Raw genomic sequence first — 17,834 nt, forward strand, 5'->3', positions numbered from 1 at the left:
AGCCACTCGCCCGCCTGCATACCTGTGGGGAGGATGGGCGAGTGAGTGAGCTAGCGGATAGGGCGAGTGAATGAGTGAGTGGCTGATTGAGTAAATTAACGGGTGAGCGAGTGAGTTGGTGGGTGGTGGGTGAATAGGTGAATGGGTGAGTGAGTTAACGGGTGAGCGGGTGAGTGAGCAGGTGAGTGAGTGAGCGGGTCGGTGAGTGAGTGAGCGGGTGGGTGAATGAGTGAGTGGGTGGGTGAGTGGGTGAGTGGGTGGGTGAGTGGGTGAGTGGGTGGGTGAGTGGGTGAGTGGGTGGGTGAGTGGGTGAGTGGGTGGGTGAGTGGGTGAGTGGGTGAGTGGGTGGGTGAGTGGGTGAGTGGGTGGGCGAGTGAGTGAGCTAGCGGATAGGGCGAGTGAATGAGTCAGTGGCTGATTGAGTAAATTAACGGGTGAGCGAGTGAGTTGGTGGGTGGTGGGTGAATAGGTGAATGGGTGAGTGAGTGAGTTAACGGGTGAGCGGGTGAGTGAGCGGGTGAGTGAGTGAGCGGGTGGGTGAGTGAGTGAGCGGGTGGGTGAGTGAGTGAGTGAGCGGGTGGGTGGGCGGGTGAGTGGGTGAGTGAGCGGGTGGGTGGGTGGGTGAGTGGGTGAGTGGGTGGGTGAGTGGGTGAGTGAGCGGGTGAGTGAGTGAGTGAGCTGGTGGGTGAGTGAGTGAGTGAGCGGGTGGATGAGTGAGTGAATGGGTGGGTGAGTGAGTTAACGGATGACTGGGTGAGTGGGTGGGTGAGTGGGTGAGTGGGTGGGTGGGTGAGTGGGTGGGTGGGTGAGTGGGCGGATGGGTGGGTGGGTGGGTGAGTGGGCGGGTGGGTGGGTGAGTGGGCGAGTGGGTGGGTGAGTGGGCGAGTGGGTGGGTGAGTGGGCGAGTGGGTGGGTGAGTGGGTGAGTGGGTGGGTGAGTGGGTGAGTAAGTGATCGGGTGGGTGAGTGGGTGGGTGAGTGGGTGAATGAGTGAGTTAACGGGTGAGTGGGTGAGTGAGCGGGGTGAGTGGGTGAGTGGGTGGGTGAGTGGGTGGGTGAGTGGGTGGGTGAGTGGGTGAGTGGGCGGGTGGGTGGGTGAGTGGGCGGGTGGGTGGGTGAGTGGGCGGGTGGGTGAGTGGGCGGGTGGGTGAGTGGGCGGGTGGGTGAGTGGGCGGGTGGGTGAGTGAGTGGGTGGGTGAGTGAGTGAGCGGGTGGGTGAGTGAGTGGGTGGTTGGGTGGGTGAGTGAGTGAGTGGCTGGTTGGTTAGGTAGGTGGGTGGTTAGGTGGGTGGGTGGTTAGATGGGTGGGTGGGTGAGTGGGTGGGTGGTTAGATGGGTGGGTGGGTGAGTGCGTAGGTGAGTGGGTGGGTGGGTGACTTAACGGGCGGGTGGGTGACTTAACGGGCGTGTGGGTGGGTGAGTGAGTGAGTTAACGGGTGACTGGGTGACTGGGTGAGTGGGTGGGTGAGTGGGTGAGTGGGTGGGTGGGTGAGTGGGTGGGTGGATGAGTGGGTGAGCGGGTGGATGGGTGGTTGAGTGGTTGAGCGGGTCGTTGAGTGAGTGGGTGGGTGGGTGGGTGAGTGGGTGGGTGGGTGGGTGAGTGAGTGGGTGGGTGGGCGAGCGGGCGGGTGGGTGAGTGGGTGGTTGAGGGGGTGGGTGGGTGAGTGGGTGGGTGAGTGGGTGAGTGAGTGGGTGGGTGAGTGGGTGGGTGAGTGGGTGGGTGGGTGAGTGGGTGGGTGGGTGAGTGGGTGGGTGAGTGGGTGAGTGGGTGGGTGGGTGAGTGGGTGGGTGAGTGGGTGGGTGGGTGAGTGGGTGGGTGAGCGAGCGGGCGGGTGGGTGGGTGAGTGGGTGGTTGAGGGGGTGGGTGGGTGAGTGGGTGGGTGGGTGAGTGGGTGGGTGGTGAGTGAGTGGGTGGGTGGGTGGGTGGGTGAGTGGGTGGGTGGGTGAGTGAGTGGGTGGTTGGGTGAGTGGGTGGGTGAGTGGGTGAGTGGGTGGGTGGGTGGGTGAGTGGGTGGGTGAGTGGGTGGGTGGGTGGGTGAGTGGGTGGGTGAGTGGGTGAGTGGGTGGGTGGGTGGGTGAGTGGGTGAGTGGGTGGGTGGTGAGTGAGTGGGTGGGTGGGTGGGTGGGTGAGTGGGTGAGTGGGTGGGTGAGTGGGTGGGTGGGTGCTGTGTTTGCGGTGGTGGGTGAGTGGGTGGGTGGGTGAGTGGGTGGGTGGGTGAGTGAGTGAGTGGGTGGGTGGGTGAGTGGGTGGGTGAGTGGGTGGGTGGGTGGGTGCTGTGTTTGCGGTGGTGAGTGGGTGGGTGGGTGAGTGGGTGAGTGAGTGGGTGGGTGGGTGAGTGGGTGGGTGAGTGGGTGGGTGGGTGAGTGAGTGGGTGGGTGGGTGGGTGGGTGAGTGAGTGAGTGGGTGGGTGAGTGGGTGGGTGGGTGAGTGGGTGGGTGGGTGAGTGAGTGGGTGGGTGAGTGGGTGGGTGGGTGCTGTGTTTGCGGTGGTGGGTGAGTGGGTGGGTGGGTGAGTGGGTGGGTGGGTGAGTGAGTGGGTGGGTGAGTGAGTGGGTGGGTGAGTGGGTGGGTGGGTGCTGTGTTTGCGGTGGTGGGTGAGTGGGTGGGTGGGTGAGTGAGTGGGTGGGTGGGTGGGTGAGTGGGTGGGTGAGTGGGTGGGTGAGTGGGTGGGTGAGTGGGTGGGTGAGGGTGGGGTGGGTGGGTGGGTGAGTGAGGTGGTGGGTGGGTGAGTGAGTGAGTGGGTGAGTGGGTGGGTGAGTGAGTGGGTGGGTGGGTGAGTGGGTGGGTGGGTGAGTGGGTGGGTGGTGGTGGGTGGGTGGGTGGGTGAGGGGGGGGTGGGTGAGTGGGTGAGGTGGGTGAGTGGGTGAGTGACTGGACGTGACTCATCCTGCCCAACCTGCAGCCTTTAACGCGTCCATGCAAAGACGTCGCCATAGAGATGGCTTTGTGTGTGTGTGTCTGTGTGTCTGTGTGTGTGTGTGTCTGTGTGTGTGTCTGTGTGTGTGTGTGTGTCTGTGTGTCTGTGTGTGTGTGTTGTGTCTGTGTGTGTGTCTGTGTGTGTGTGTCTGTGTGTGTGTCTGTGTGTGTTTGTGTGTCTGTGTGTGTGTCGGTGTGTGTGTGTGTCTGTGTGTGTGTCGGTGTGTGTGTGGCCTGTTTGTGTCTGTGTGTGTGTGTCCGTGTGTGTGTCTGTGTGTGTGTCTGTGTGTGTGTCGGTGTGTGTGTGTGTGTCTGTGTGTGTGTCTGTGTGTGTATCCGTGTGTGTCTGTGTGTGTGTGTATCTGTGTGTGTGTCGGTGTGTGTATCTGTGTGTGTGTGGCCTGTGTGTGTGTGTATCTGTGTGTGTGTGTGTGTCTGTCTGTGTATCTGTGTGTGTGTGTCTGTGTGTGTGTCTGTGTGTGTGTGTCTGTGTGTGTGTGTGTGGCCTGTGTGTGTGTGTCTGTGTGTGTCTGTGTGTGTGTGTCTGTGTGTCCGTGTGTGTGTCTGTGTATCTGTGTGTGTTTCTGTGTGTGTGTCTGTGTGTGTGTTTCTGTGTGTGTGTGTGTCTGTGTGTGTGTGTGGCCTGTGTGTGTGTGTGTCTGTGTGTGTGTGTGGCCTGTGTGTGTGTCTGTGTGTGTGTCTGTGTGTGTGTGTGGCCTGTGTGTGTGTGTGTGTGTCGGTGTGTGTGTGGACGGGCAACTCTGTCATGGACAATGCTGTGGGGGGAGGGCCAATTCCGATTGGCCTCTCCCCTCATGGCGTCTGTGACCACCACAGGGGCTAAACGGGGGCTCTGGATGGATGCAAGGGGCTGGTAACCCCTCCACCTTCAATTAATTACCACGAAACCACGACTGAAATATGTAACTAATAATATTGTGCCGGAGGCCCCGGGGGGCCAGGCGTCTATGACGTCTCCTGGCCAACCCCAATTGGCGGAGCCAGGAGATTGAATATCCACCCTCGGGGCTCCTCCAGAAACAACGAAAAGCCACTTCGTGTGGCCACGTGGACTGTTCGAACGCTCACTGCGGAGGAGAGGCTGCCACTCCTCTGTCTGGAGCTGGACCGGTACCGCCTGGATCTTTGTGGCATTCAGGAGGTCCGGTGGACCGGTTCTGGCTCCTGCCACCATGACGGGTGGACAGTCCTCTACTCGGGGCAGCAGACTGCCAAACAACAGGGTGTGGGTCTTCTTTTGAACAAAAGAATGAAGGGGGCGTGTGAGCGTGGCGGTGAGGTGTGGGAAGCTGTAAGCCCCAGGCTACTTTGGGCTCGCCTTCCCATCAACCGGAGGCGAGGAGTGGTGGCCGTGGTTATTTATGCCCCCACCGAAGACGAACATCCGTGGAGGGATGCAGGCAAGGCCGATGAGTCAGATGCCTTCTATGACCTCCTGTCACAGGTGCTGGCTAACGTGACCTCTCGGGATAGAGTCATCTTGTTGGGTGACTTCAATGCCTGAGTTGGTCATGATGCTGGCACCTGGTCTGGAGTGATTGGAGGGCATGGGCCAGATCAGCTCAATAACAACGGTAGGAGGTTGCTAGATTTTGTGCTGCCCATGGGCTTGTAATTACCAACACGCTGTTCCGGCATCGGCGCATCCACACATCATGGATGCATGCCGGGTCCAAGCAAGAACATCTGCTGGACTACATAGTGACGGACCAGCGGATGCGAGCCCATGTCCTTGACACCAGGACCTACCGTGGAGCTGATCTGCCCTCTGACCATCGACTAGTCATCTGTAAGATGCGCCGCCCATTCTTCCACTACGGTGGTGGGTGTACACCCAGGACCCCATTCCAACCTAAAGTGGCCTGGTCTCAGTTAGCTGATGAAAGTTGCAAGTGAGAATTTCATCATCGCTTGCGGCTGGGGTTGGCATCGTCCCCGACTCCTCCTGATGTCGAGGGTAAATGGGCGAGGTTTAGGACTGTGACTCATGCAGCTGCAATGGCTGCTTTGGGTACGCGGTCCAGACCTCCCCAGAGACCCTGGCTGACAGAGGAGGTGTTCAGGATAGTTGAGAAAAAGCGACAGGCCCACTGTCATCAGCTATAGAATCCCACGTCAGAGAATGAGGAGGCTTACCGCAGCCTTCGCTCGGAGGTTTGGAGAGCCGTGCGGCGCTGCAAGGATGGGTGGTGGTCGCGGGTTGCTGAGGAGATGGAGTCTGCCTCAGTGGCCCGTGATCACAAATCTCTATTTAACTCCATTTAAAAAGTAACCTGCAGCACCACACCTATTACCATCATTAGGGGAAAAAACGGTGATCCAATCTCCGACCCCCAGGAACAGGTTTGCAGATTTGCTGAGCATTTCTGTGAGGTCCTGGGGGAGGGGAAATCCCTCAGCCAGGAAAACATCGTGGCACAAAGTGGAGTTGACCCTGCTGAGGCTGCGGTGCCTCAAATATTGGAAGAAGTCACCCCCTGTGAGTGGCTGGCTGCGGTGCCATCTGTTGAGGAAGTCCTGAAGGCGATCCGGAGTCTGAAACCAGGAAAGGCAGCGGGCAGAGATGATCTCCCAAGTGAAATGCTGAGGGAGGGTGGCGTTTGTGCACAGACTGCCCTATATGACATCATAACAACAGTCTGGACCACTGGACGGGTTCCGCAGGATTGGAAGGATGCCCTGGTGGTCCCCCTCTTTAAGAAGGGGGACCGCACAGACTGTAACAATTACAGGGGGATATCACTCCTCAATGTGCCGGGAAAGGTCCTGGCAAGGATTATTCAACATCGCCGCCTTGCCAGGCACGCTGAGGAGAGGCTTGCAGAGCCCCAATGCGGTTTCAGGAAAGGGCAGTCCTGCACAGATGCCATATTTTCTGTCCGTCTGCTACAGCAGAGGTGTAGGGAATTCCAATAAGACCTACATCTCTGCTTTATTGACCTGGTCAAGGCCTATGATACCATGAGTAGGCCTGGGCTCTGGGTTGTTCTTCGTGCTTTTGGAGTACCTGACCCTCTGCTCACGATCATTAAGGACCTTCATGGTGGTGAGCAGCCCCGGGTAAAATTACGTGGCCGGGAGTCAGAGCCATTCCCTGTACACCTTGGGATGTGACAGGGATGTCCTCTGGCTCCCACATTATTTAACATCTATTTCGACCACGTAGTTCGTCAAGCCTTCAATAACTGTACCGGGGGAATCTCCATTTGGTACAGATATAATGGGAGGCTGATCGATGCCTGGGTGCGGTCAAGGGATGGCTCCCTATTGCTCAACCACGTTATGTATGCCGATGATTTGGTAATATCTGCTCATTCAGAGGAGGAGTTGGAGACGCTGCTGCTGAGACTGGAGCGTGCCACTAAGAGGTGGGGCCTTACCATCAGCCCCACCAAAACTAAGCACCTGCCTGGGTATTTTGTACCATCGGACACTCCACCCCCACAACTCCCAATCGGTGATGGGGCAGTTGTGGAGAGAGAGTGGAGAGTTTCCCATACCTGGGCAGTGTGCTTATGACCGGCTCCAGTTTAACAGCAGAGTTCTCACTCCGAATCAGTCGAGCGGCAATATCTTTTCATCGGTTGCGTAACGCTGTGTGGAAGCTACCTGGTTTGTCGCTCTGCACCTAGCTTCAGGTCTTCTCGGCCACGGTCATTCCCTCCCTTCTCTACGTCTGTGAAACGTGGACCCCCACCCCCTAATAAACATCTTCGCGGGTTGGAAACATTTAGGCTGGTCTGCCTACGACCCATCCTGGGTTTAACCTGCAGGCTGGATTGTATGAGGAGCTCACAAATCCTTGAAAGATCTGGGCAAGGTTCCATCGGTGAGCTCCTCCGGCAGGCAAGGCTGCGATGGCTGGGTCATGTAGCCCGCATGCCCAGCCACCGCATGCCCAAACAGCTTTTGTTCGGCCGGATCGAGGGGGCTAAACGGGCGTGACACGGGCTAGAGAAGAGATGGAGTGATGTGGTACAGGAGGACGTGGAGCTGAGTGGACTTGCCGATGACTGGTACCAGCGGTGTCAAGATCGGCCTCTGTGGAGGAGGCTCGTGAAGGACGCTGCTGCTACTGGGCAGTGCCAGGCTAGGTGCACCTTGAGGCTACTGGGCAGTTGGAGGCAGTCGCCCTCCAATAAAAACGGAGGGCGGAGGAGCGACGCTCACAACAACGAGCAGAGCGCTGGGTGGCTAAAGCACAGCAGGTTGGCACAGTAGGGGGCACAGGTGGTGCACCAGCCAGTCATCTCAGTCTACCCGTGGCACCTGGGTCTGCCCCGTGACCTCTTGCCAGCGGGCGTTCGACACTTCACGTGGCCTCAGGGTGCACATGGCCTGGCACAAGCGTCGTGGTGACGTCACCACCACTTAGTGGCGAATGGCGGTTGTTGTTGTGTGTCTGCCTGTATGTATGTATGTGTGTATGTGTGTGTGTCTGTATGTGTCTGTGTGTGGGTATGTGTCTGTGTGTATGTGTGTGTGTGTCTGTGTGTGTGTGTCTGTCTGTGTGTGTGTCTGTGTGTGTGTGTCTGTGTGTGTGTGCCTGTGTGTGTGTGTCTGTGTGTGTGTCTGTGTGTGTGTGCCTGTATGTGTCTGTGTGTGGGTAGCGGTAGTGTAGTGGTTAGCGCTACGCTGCGCTATGAACCCGGCGACCCGGGTTCGATTCCCGCTCACGGCCAACACCACCAGTGACGATTATCTGGACCGGTCCCGGGCCTCCCCTAGGTCGTCTCAGCCTCAAATGAGTACTAGCGGTGTAGCGGTGTAGCGCAGTGAACATTGCTTGCACTGGGGAGACAAAGGCGGCCGGGCGTGGTGCTGGCCACCCACCCCCTCGTGTGCCACGGTCCCAACCTGCATTGGTGCTGGTTGCTAACAGCACGTGGGATTTGTGTCTTTGTCTGGCCGAGTGTACGGGTGGCTGATGAGTGAATGAATGAACGGTGGTGGTGGTGGTGGTGTGCGGGTAGAGACGTCACCACCACCAACCACCACATTGATCTCCATCCAGCAGTGGACAGAGGATGTCTCGAGTTATGACCAAATGCTGATGGTGTTTTGACCTCTTGACGTTCAGGTTCGAGGAGGAGGAGGCCAAAGCCAAAGACCTCCAAAGCATGGTGATGAGGATGAAAGAGGTGAAGATGGTCCACAGCGGCCGTGTCGGAGACGCCCCCATCCACTCGCCTGATTACTCACCCACTCGCTCACCCACTCGCTCACCCACTCACCCATCCACTCACCTGATTACTCACCTGATTACTCACCCACTCGCTCACTCACTCACTCATCCACTCACCCACCCACTCACTCACCCACTCACTCACCCACTCACTCACCCACTCACTCACCTGATTACTCACCCACTCACCCACCCACTCGCTCACCCACTCACGCACCTGATTACTCACCCACTCGCTCACCCACTCACCCACTCGCTCACCCACTCACTCACCCACACACTCACCTGATTACTCACCCACTCACCCACCCACTCGCTCACCCACTCACTCACCCATCCACTCACCTGATTACTCACCCACTCGCTCACCCACACACTCACCCACTCGCTCACCCATCCACTCACCCACTCACTCACCTTATTACTCACTCACACACTCACCCACTCACTCACCCACTCACTCACCCACTCACTCACCTGATTACTCACCCACTCACTCACCCATCCACTCACCTGATTACTCACCCACACACTCACCCATTCACTCACCCACTCACGCACCCATCCACTCACCTGATTACTCACCCACACACTCACCCATCCACTCACCTGATTACTCACCCACACACTCACCCACTCACTCACCCACTCACTCACCTGATTACTCACCCACACACTCATTAAACTCGCTCACCCACTCACCCACTCGCTCACCCACTCACTCACCCATCCACTCACCTGATTACTCACCCACTCGCTCACCCACTCACTCACTCACCCACTCACCTGATTACTCACCCACACACTCACTCACTCACTCACCCATCCACTCACCTGATTACTCACCCACTCGCTCACCCACCCACCCACTCACTGACCGACCCACTCACTCACTCACCGACCCACTCACTCACTCACACACTCACCGACCCACTCACTCACTCACTCACCCACTCGCTCACCCACTCACTCACCCACACACTCACCCACCCACTCACTCACTCACACACTCACCCACTCACTCACCGACTCGCTCACCCACCCACCCACTCATTCACCGACCCACTCACTAACTCACCCACTGACCCACTCACTCACTCACCCACTCACCCACCCACACACCCACTCGCTCACCCACCCACCCACTCGCTCACTCACCCACTCGCTCACTCACCCACTCACTCACTCACTCACCCACTCACTCACTCACCGACCCACTCACTCACTCACTCACCCACTCACCCACTCACTCACCCACTCACCCACTCACTCACACACTCACTCACTCACCCACTCACTCACCCACTCATTCACCGACCCACTCACTCACTCACCCACTCACCCACTCGCTCACCCACTCACTCACTCACCGACCCACTCACTCACCCACTCACCCACTCACTCACCCACTCACTCACCTGCTTACTCACTCACCCACACACCCACTCCCTCACTGGCTCGCTCACCCACCCACCCACTCATTCACCGACCACTCACTCACTCACCCACTCACCCACTCACTCACCCACTCACTCACTCACTCACCCACTCACTCACTCACTCACCCACACACTCACTCACCCACTCACTCACTCACTCACCCACTCACCCACTCACTCACCCATTCACTCACCCACTCACCCACTCACTCACCCACACAATCGCTCACTCACCCACTCACTCACCCACCCACCCACTCATTCACCGACCCACTCACTCACTCACCCACTCACTCACTCACCCACTCACTCACTCACCGACCCACTCACTCACCGACCCACTCACTCACTCACCCACTCACCCACTCACCCACTCACTCACCCACTCACCCACTCACTCACCCACTCACTCACCCACACACTCACCTGATTGCTCACTCACCCACACACTCACCCATCCACTCACCCATCCAATCACCTGATTACTCACCCACTCACTCACCCACATACTCACCCACACACTCACCCACCCCCACCCCCCACTCACCCACTCACCAACTCACTCACCGACTCACTCACCCACTCACCAACTCATTCACCGACTCGCTCACCCACTCACCCACTGACTCACTCACCTACTTACCCACTCACCAAGTCACTCACTGACTCACTCACTCACTCACCAACTCACTCAATGACTCACTCACCCACCCACTCACTGACTCACTCACCCACTCACCAACTCACTCAATGACTCACTCACCCACCCACTCACCAACTCACTCACCCACCCACTCACTCAATGACTCACTCACCCACTCACTCAATGACTCACTCACACACCCACCCACTCACCAAGTCACTCACTGACTCACTCACCCACTCACCAACTCACTCAATGACTCACTCACCCACTCACCCACTCACCCACCCACTCACTCACCCACCCACCCACTCACCAAGTCACTCACTGACTCACTCACCCACCCACCCACTCACTCACCCACCCACTCACTCACCCACCCACCCATGCACTCTTTTGAATGTGACTGTCATGCTGAATTTGTGGTGAGTGACTCGTGGTGAGTGACCCTGGTGAGTGACCGTGGTGAGTGACCCTGGTGAGTGACCCTGGTGAGTGACTCGTGGTGAGTGACTCGTGGTGAGTGACCCTGGTGAGTGACCCTGGTGAGTGACTCGTGGTGAGTGACCCTGGTGAGTGACCCTGGTGAGTGACCCTGGTGAGTGACTCGTGGTGAGTGACTCGTGGTGAGTGACCCTGGTGAGTGACTCTGGTGAGTGACCCTGGTGAGTGACCGTGGTGAGTGACCCTGGTGAGTGACCCTGGTGAGTGACTCGTGGTGAGTGACTCGTGGTGAGTGACCCTGGTGAGTGACTCGTGGTGAGTGACCCTGGTGAGTGACTCGTGGTGAGTGACCCTGGTGAGTGACCCTGGTGAGTGACTCGTGGTGAGTGACCCTGGTGAGTGACCCTGGTGAGTGACCCTGGTAAGTGACTCGTGGTGAGTGACCCTGGTGAGTGACCCTGGTGAGTGACCCTGGTGAGTGACTCGTGGTGAGTGATCGTGGTGAGTGACTCGTGGTGAGTGACCGTGGTGAGTGACTCGTGGTGAGTGACCCTGGTGAGTGACTCGTGGTGAGTGACCCTGGTGAGTGACCCTGGTGAGTGACTCGTGGTGAGTGACCCTGGTGAGTGACTCGTGGTGAGTGACCCTGGTGAGTGACCCTGGTGAGTGACTCGTGGTGAGTGACTCGTGGTGAGTGACCCTGGTGAGTGACCCTGGTGAGTGACCCGTGGTGAGTGACTCGTGGTGAGTGACCCTGGTGAGTGACCCTGGTGAGTGACCCTGGTGAGTGACTCGTGGTGAGTGACTCTGGTGAGTGACCCTGGTGAGTGACCCTGGTGAGTGACCCTGGTGAGTGACTCGTGGTGAGTGACCCTGGTGAGTGACCCTGGTGAGTGACCCTGGTAAGTGACTCGTGGTGAGTGACCCTGGTGAGTGACCCTGGTGAGTGACTCGTGGTGAGTGACCCTGGTGAGTGACCCTGGTGAGTGACCCTGGTGAGTGACTCGTGGTGAGTGACCCTGGTGAGTGACCCTGGTGAGTGACTCGTGGTGAGTGACTCTGGTGAGTGACCCTGGTGAGTGACCCTGGTGAGTGACTCGTGGTGAGTGACCCTGGTGAGTGACTCGTGGTGAGTGACCCTGGTGAGTGACCCTGGTGAGTGACTCGTGGTGAGTGACTCGTGGTGAGTGACTCGTGGTGAGTGACCGTGGTGAGTGACCCTGGTGAGTGACTCGTGGTGAGTGACCGTGGTGAGTGACCCTGTTGAGTGACTCGTGGTGAGTGACCCTGGTGAGTGACCCTGGTGAGTGACTCCTGGTGAGTGACTCGTGGTGAGTGACTCGTGGTGAGTGACCCTGGTGAGTGACTCGTGGTGAGTGACCCTGGTGAGTGACCCTGGTGAGTGACTCGTGGTGAGTGACCCTGCTGAGTGACTCTGGTGAGTGACCCTGGTGAGTGACTCGTGGTGAGTGACCCTGGTGAGTGACTCGTGGTGAGTGACCCTGGTGAGTGACTCGTGGTGAGTGACCCTGGTGAGTGACCCTGGTGAGTGACTCGTGGTGAGTGATCGTGGTGAGTGACCCTGGTGAGTGACCCTGGTGAGTGACCCTGGTGAGTGACTCGTGGTGAGTGACCCTGGTGAGTGACCCTGGTGAGTGACTCGTGGTGAGTGACCCTGGTGAGTGACTCGTGGTGAGTGACTCGTGGTGAGTGACTCGTGGTGAGTGACCCTGGTGAGTGACCCTGGTGAGTGACTCGTGGTGAGTGACCCTGGTGAGTGACCCTGGTGAGTGACTCTGGTGAGTGACCCTGGTGAGTGACCCTGGTGAGTGACCCTGGTGAGTGACTCGTGGTGAGTGACCCTCGTGAGTGACCCTGGTGAGTGACTCGTGGTGAGTGACCCTGGTGAGTGACCCTGGTGAGTGACCTTGGTGAGTGACTCGTGGTGAGTGACCCTGGTGAGTGACCCTGGTGAGTGACCGTGGTGAGTGACTCGTGGTGAGTGATCGTGGTGAGTGACTCGTGGTGAGTGACCCTGGTGAGTGACTCGTGGTGAGTGACCCTGGTGAGTGACCGTGGTGAGTGACCCTGGTGAGTGACCCTGGTGAGTGACCCTGGTGAGTGACTCTGGTGAGTGACCCTGGTGAGTGACTCGTGGTGAGTGACTCGTGGTGAGTGACCCTGGTGAGTGACTCGTGGTGAGTGACTCTGGTGAGTGACCCCTGGTGAGTGACTCGTGGTGAGTGACTCGTGGTGAGTGACCCTGGTGAGTGACCCTGGTGAGTGACCCTGGTGAGTGATCGTGGTGAGTGACTCTGGTGAGTGACCCTGGTGAGTGACTCGTGGTGAGTGACCCTGGTGAGTGACTCGTGGTGAGTGACTCTGGTGAGTGACCCTGGTGAGTGACTCGTGGTGAGTGACTCGTGGTGAGTGACCCTGGTGAGTGACTCGTGGTGAGTGACCCTGGTGAGTGACTCGTGGTGAGTGACCGTGGTGAGTGACCCTGGTGAGTGACTGTGGTGAGTGACCCTGGTGAGTGACCCTGGTGAGTGACTCGTGGTGAGTGACCGTGGTGAGTGACCCTGGTGAGTGACTCGTGGTGAGTGACCCTGGTGAGTGACCCTGGTGAGTGACCCTGGTGAGAGACTCGTGGTGAGTGACTCGTGGTGATTGACCCTGGTGAGTGACCCTGGTGAGTGACTCGTGGTGAGTGACCCTGGTGAGTGACCCTGGTGAGTGACCCTGGTGAGTGACTCGTGGTGAGTTACCCTGGTGAGTGACTCTGGTGAGTGACCCTGGTGAGTGACTCGTGGTGAGTGACTCGTGGTGAGTGACCCTGGTGAGTGACTCGTTGTGAGTGACCCTGGTGAGTGACCCTGGTGAGTGACTCGTGGAGAGTGACCCTGGTGAGTGACCCTGGTGAGTGACTCGTGGTGAGTGACCCTGGTGAGTGACTCTGGTGAGTGACTCGTGGTGAGTGACTCTGGTGAGTGACTCGTGGTGAGTGACCCTGGTGAGTGACCCTGGTGAGTGACCCTGGTGAGTGACTCGTGGTGAGTGACCCTGGTGAGTGACCCTGGTGAGTGACTCGTGGTGAGTGACTCGTGGTGAGTGACCCTGGTGAGTGACCCTGGTGAGTGACCCTGGTGAGTGACTCGTGGTGAGTGACCCTGGTGAGTGACTCTGGTGAGTGACCCTGGTGAGTGACCCTGGTGAGTGACCCTGGTGAGTGACTCGTGGAGAGTGACCCTGGTGAGTGACCCTGGTGAGTGACTCGTGGTGAGTGACCCTGGTGAGTGACCCTGGTGAGTGACTCGTGGTGAGTGACCCTGGTGAGTGACCCTGGTGAGTGACTCGTGGTGAGTGACCCTGGTGAGTGACCCTGGTGAGTGACCCTGGTGAGTGACTCGTGGTGAGTGACTCGTGGTGAGTGACCCTGGTGAGTGACTCGTGGTGAGTGACCCTGGTGAGTGACTCGTGGTGAGTGACCCTGGTGAGTGACCCTGGTGAGTGACCCTGGTGAGTGACTCGTGGTGAGTGACCCTGGTGAGTGACTCTGGTGAGTGACCCTGGTGAGTGACTCGTGGTGAGTGACCCTGGTGAGTGACTCGTGGTGAGTGACCCTGGTGAGTGACCCTGGTGAGTGACCCTGGTGAGTGACTCTGGTGAGTGACTCGTGGAGAGTGACCCTGGTGAGTGACCCTGGTGAGTGACTCGTGGTGAGTGACCCTGGTGAGTGACCCTGGTGAGTGACCCTGGTGAGTGACTCGTGGTGAGTGACCCTGGTGAGTGACCCTGGTGAGTGACTCGTGGTGAGTGACCCTGGTGAGTGACCCTGGTGAGTGACCCTGGTGAGTGACTCGTGGTGAGTGACTCGTGGTGAGTGACCCTGGTGAGTGACTCGTGGTGAGTGACCCTGGTGAGTGACCCTGGTGAGTGACCCTGGTGAGTGACTCGTGGTGAGTGATCCAGTTGTAGCTGGGTTGTGTGACGTTTCTCCCTCTGTTGGCCATTAAGGGCATTGCAGTCTTTATACTGTACAGCAGTGACTGTGTGTGTGTCTGTGTGTGTGTGTCTCTGTGTGTGTGTCTGTGTGTGTGTGTGTCTCTGTGTGTGTGTCTGTGTGTGTGTCTGACTGTGAGTGTGTGTGTCTGTGTGTGTGTGTGTGTCTGTGTGTGTGACTCTGTGTGTGTGTGTGTGTCTGTGACTGTGTGTGTGTGTCTGTGTGTGTGTGTCTGTGTGTGTGTGTCTGTGTGTGTGACTGTGTGTGTGAGTGTGTGTGTCTGTGTGTGTGTGACTGTGTGTGTGTGTCTGCGTGTGACTGTGTGTGTGTGTATGTGACTGTGTGTGTGTGTCTGCGTGTGACTGTGTGTGTGTGTCTGTTTGTGTGTAACTGTGTATATGTGTGTGTGTGTGACTGTGTGTGTGTGTGACTGTGAGTGTGTGTCTGTGTGTGTGTGACTGTGTGTGTGACTGTGTGTGTGACTGTGTGTCTGTGTGTGTGTCTGTGTGTGTGTGACTGTGTGTGTGTGTGTGACTGTGTGTGTGTGACTGTGTGTGTGTCTGTGTGTGTGTGTCTGTGTGTGTCTGTGTGTGTGTCTGTGTGTATCTGTGTGACTGTGTGTGTCTGTGTGTGTGTCTGTCTGTCTGTCTGTGTGTGTCTGTGTGTGTGTCTGTGTGTGTGTCTGTGTGTGTGTCTGTGTGTGTCTGTGTGTCTGTGTGTGTGTGTCTGTGTGTGTCTGTGTGTGTGTGTGTTTCATTGTGTGTGACTGTGTGCCTGTGTGACTGTGTGTGTGTGTGTGACTGTGTGTGTGTGTGTGACTGTGTATTTGTGTGTGTCTGTGTGACTGTGTGTCTGTGTGTGTGTGTGACTGTGTGTGTAACTGTGTATTTGTGTGTGTGACTGTGTGTCTGTGTGTGTGTGTGACTGTGTCTGTGTGTGTCTGTGTGTGTCTTTGTGTGTCTGTGTGTGTGTGTGTGTGTTTCTTTGTGTGTGACTGTGCCTGTGTGACTGTGTGTGTGTGTGACTGTGTGTGTGTGACTGTGTGACTGTGTGTCTTTGTGTGTGTGACTGTGTGTGTGTGACTGTGTATTTGTGTGTGTGACTGTGTGTCTGTGTGTGTGTGACTGTGTCTGTGTGTGTCTGCGTGACCTCCTGCCAGCGGGAGTTCGACACTTCACGTGGCCTCAAGGTGCACATGGCCTGGCACAAGCGTCGTGGTGACGTCACCGCCACTTAGTGGCGAATGGCGGTTGTTGTTGTTGGTGTGTGTCTGTGTGTCTGTGTGTGTCTGTGTGTGCCTCTACTGTGTGTGTGTGTGTAACTCTGTGTGTATCTGTATGACTGTGACTGTGTGTGTGTATCTGTGTTAGTGACTGTGTGTGTGTCTGTGTGTGTGTATTTCTGTGACTGTGTGTGTGTATCTGTGTGTCTGTGCATCTGTGTGTATCTGTGTGTGTATCTGTGTGTGTATCTGTGTGTGTGTGTCTGTGTGTGTATCTGTGTGTGTGTATCTGTGTGTGTGTGTCTGTGTGTGTGTGTCTGTGTGTCTGTGTGTATCTGTGTGTGTGTATTTGTGTGTGTCTGTGTGTGTGTGTGTCTGTGTGTGTGTGTGTCTGTGTGTGTGTGTGTCTGTGTGTGTGTGTATCTGTGTGTCTGTGTGTGTGTCTGTGTGTGTGTATCTGTGTGACTGTGTGTGTGTGTCTGTGTGTGTGTGTCTGTGTGTGTATCTGTGTGTGTCTGTGTGTGTGTCTGTGTGTGTGTATCTGTGTGTGTATCTGTGTGTGTGTCTGTGTGTGTGTCTGTGTCTCTGTGTGTGTGTGTGTGTATCTGTGTGACTGTGTGTGTGTGTATCTGTGTGTCTGTGTGTGTGTATCTGTGTGACTGTGTGTGTGTGTCTGTGTGTGTATCTGTGTGACTGTGTGTGTCTGTGTGTGTGTGTCTGTGTGTGTATCTGTGTGTGTGTGTCTGTGTGTGTGTATCTGTGTGTGTGTATCTGTGTGTGTGTATCCGTGTGTGTGTCTGTATGTGTGTATCTGTGTGTGTGTCTGTGTGTGTGTATCTGTGTGTGTATCTGTGTGTGTGTATCTGTGTGTGTATCTGTGTGTGTATCTGTATGTGTGTATCTGTGTGTGTATCTGTGTGTGTGTATCTGTATGTGTGTATCTGTGTGACTGTGTATCTGTGTGTTTGTATCTGTGTGTGTGTGTCTGTGTGTGTGTATCTGTGTGTGTATCTGTGTATCTGTGTGTGTATCTCCGTGTATGTGTATGGCTGTGTGTGTGTGTATCTGTGTGACTGTGTATCTGTGTGTGTATCTGTGTGTGTGTATCTGTGTGTGTATCTGTGTGTGTGTATCTGTGTGTGTGCATCTGTGTGTGTGTGCATCTGTGTGTGTATCTGTGTGTGTGTGTGTATATGTGTGACTGTGTTAGTGGCTGTGTTAGTGACTGTGTGTGTATCTGTGTGTGTGTATCTGTGTGACTGTGACTGTGTCAGTGACTGTTAGTGAGTGTGTCTGTGTGTGTGTATCTGTGTGTGTGTGTCTGTGTGACTGTGCTAGTGGCTGTGTTAGTGACTGTGTGTGTGTGTATCTGTGTGTGTGACTGTGTGACTGTGTTAGTGGCTGTGTTAGTGACTGTGTGTGTATCTGTGTGTGTGTGACTGTGTGTGTGTGTCTGTGTGTGTGTCTGTGTGTGTGTGTGTCTGTGTGTGTGTATCTGTGTGACTGTGTTAGTGGCTGTGTTAGTGACTGTGTGTGTATCTGTGTGTGTGTGTATCTGTGCGTGTGTGTATCTGTGTGTGTATCTGTGTGTGTGTGTATCTGTGTGTGTATCTGTGTGACTGTGTTACTGTGTTAGTGGCTGTGTTAGTGACTGTGTGTATGTATCTGTGTGTGTGTGGTGGACACTCCGTGGTGGACTCAGCAATGGTCCGAGATGGACTCGAAGATCCATGAGAAGGCCCGCAAGGTGGACATGGACATCTGTCGGAGGATCGAGATCACAGCCAAATTGTGTGACATCGCCCAACAGTGCAACAGCGACAGAGCTTACACGGTGAGTCACTTACACGGTGAGTCACTTACACGGTGAGTCACTCACAGGGTGAGTCACTTACACGGTGAGTCACTTACACGGTGAGTCACTTACACGGTGAGTCACTCACACGGTGAGTCACTTACACGG

The 17,834-nt window shown here is 56.5% G+C and overlaps 1 protein-coding gene across 1 annotated transcript in view; it reads left to right on the top strand.

The window, feature by feature from the left end:
* Positions 1–17,834, top strand: part of LOC142923364 (uncharacterized) — a 72,884-nt gene that overhangs the window by 45,437 nt on the left and 9,613 nt on the right. The window contains exons 5-7 of the mRNA XM_076064452.1: positions 8,016–8,076; positions 15,809–15,838; positions 17,574–17,705. Of these exons, the coding sequence (XP_075920567.1) occupies positions 8,016–8,076; positions 15,809–15,838; positions 17,574–17,705 (223 nt within the window). The remainder of the gene's footprint in view (positions 1–8,015; positions 8,077–15,808; positions 15,839–17,573; positions 17,706–17,834) is intronic.

The sequence above is a fragment of the Petromyzon marinus genome, unplaced genomic scaffold (genome assembly GCF_048934315.1).
Source record: "Petromyzon marinus isolate PM22_M1 ecotype Great Lakes invasive population unplaced genomic scaffold, UKy_Petmar_22M1.pri1.0 PM_Scaffold_45, whole genome shotgun sequence".
In the NCBI taxonomy this organism is placed as follows: Eukaryota; Metazoa; Chordata; class Hyperoartia; order Petromyzontiformes; family Petromyzontidae; genus Petromyzon; species Petromyzon marinus.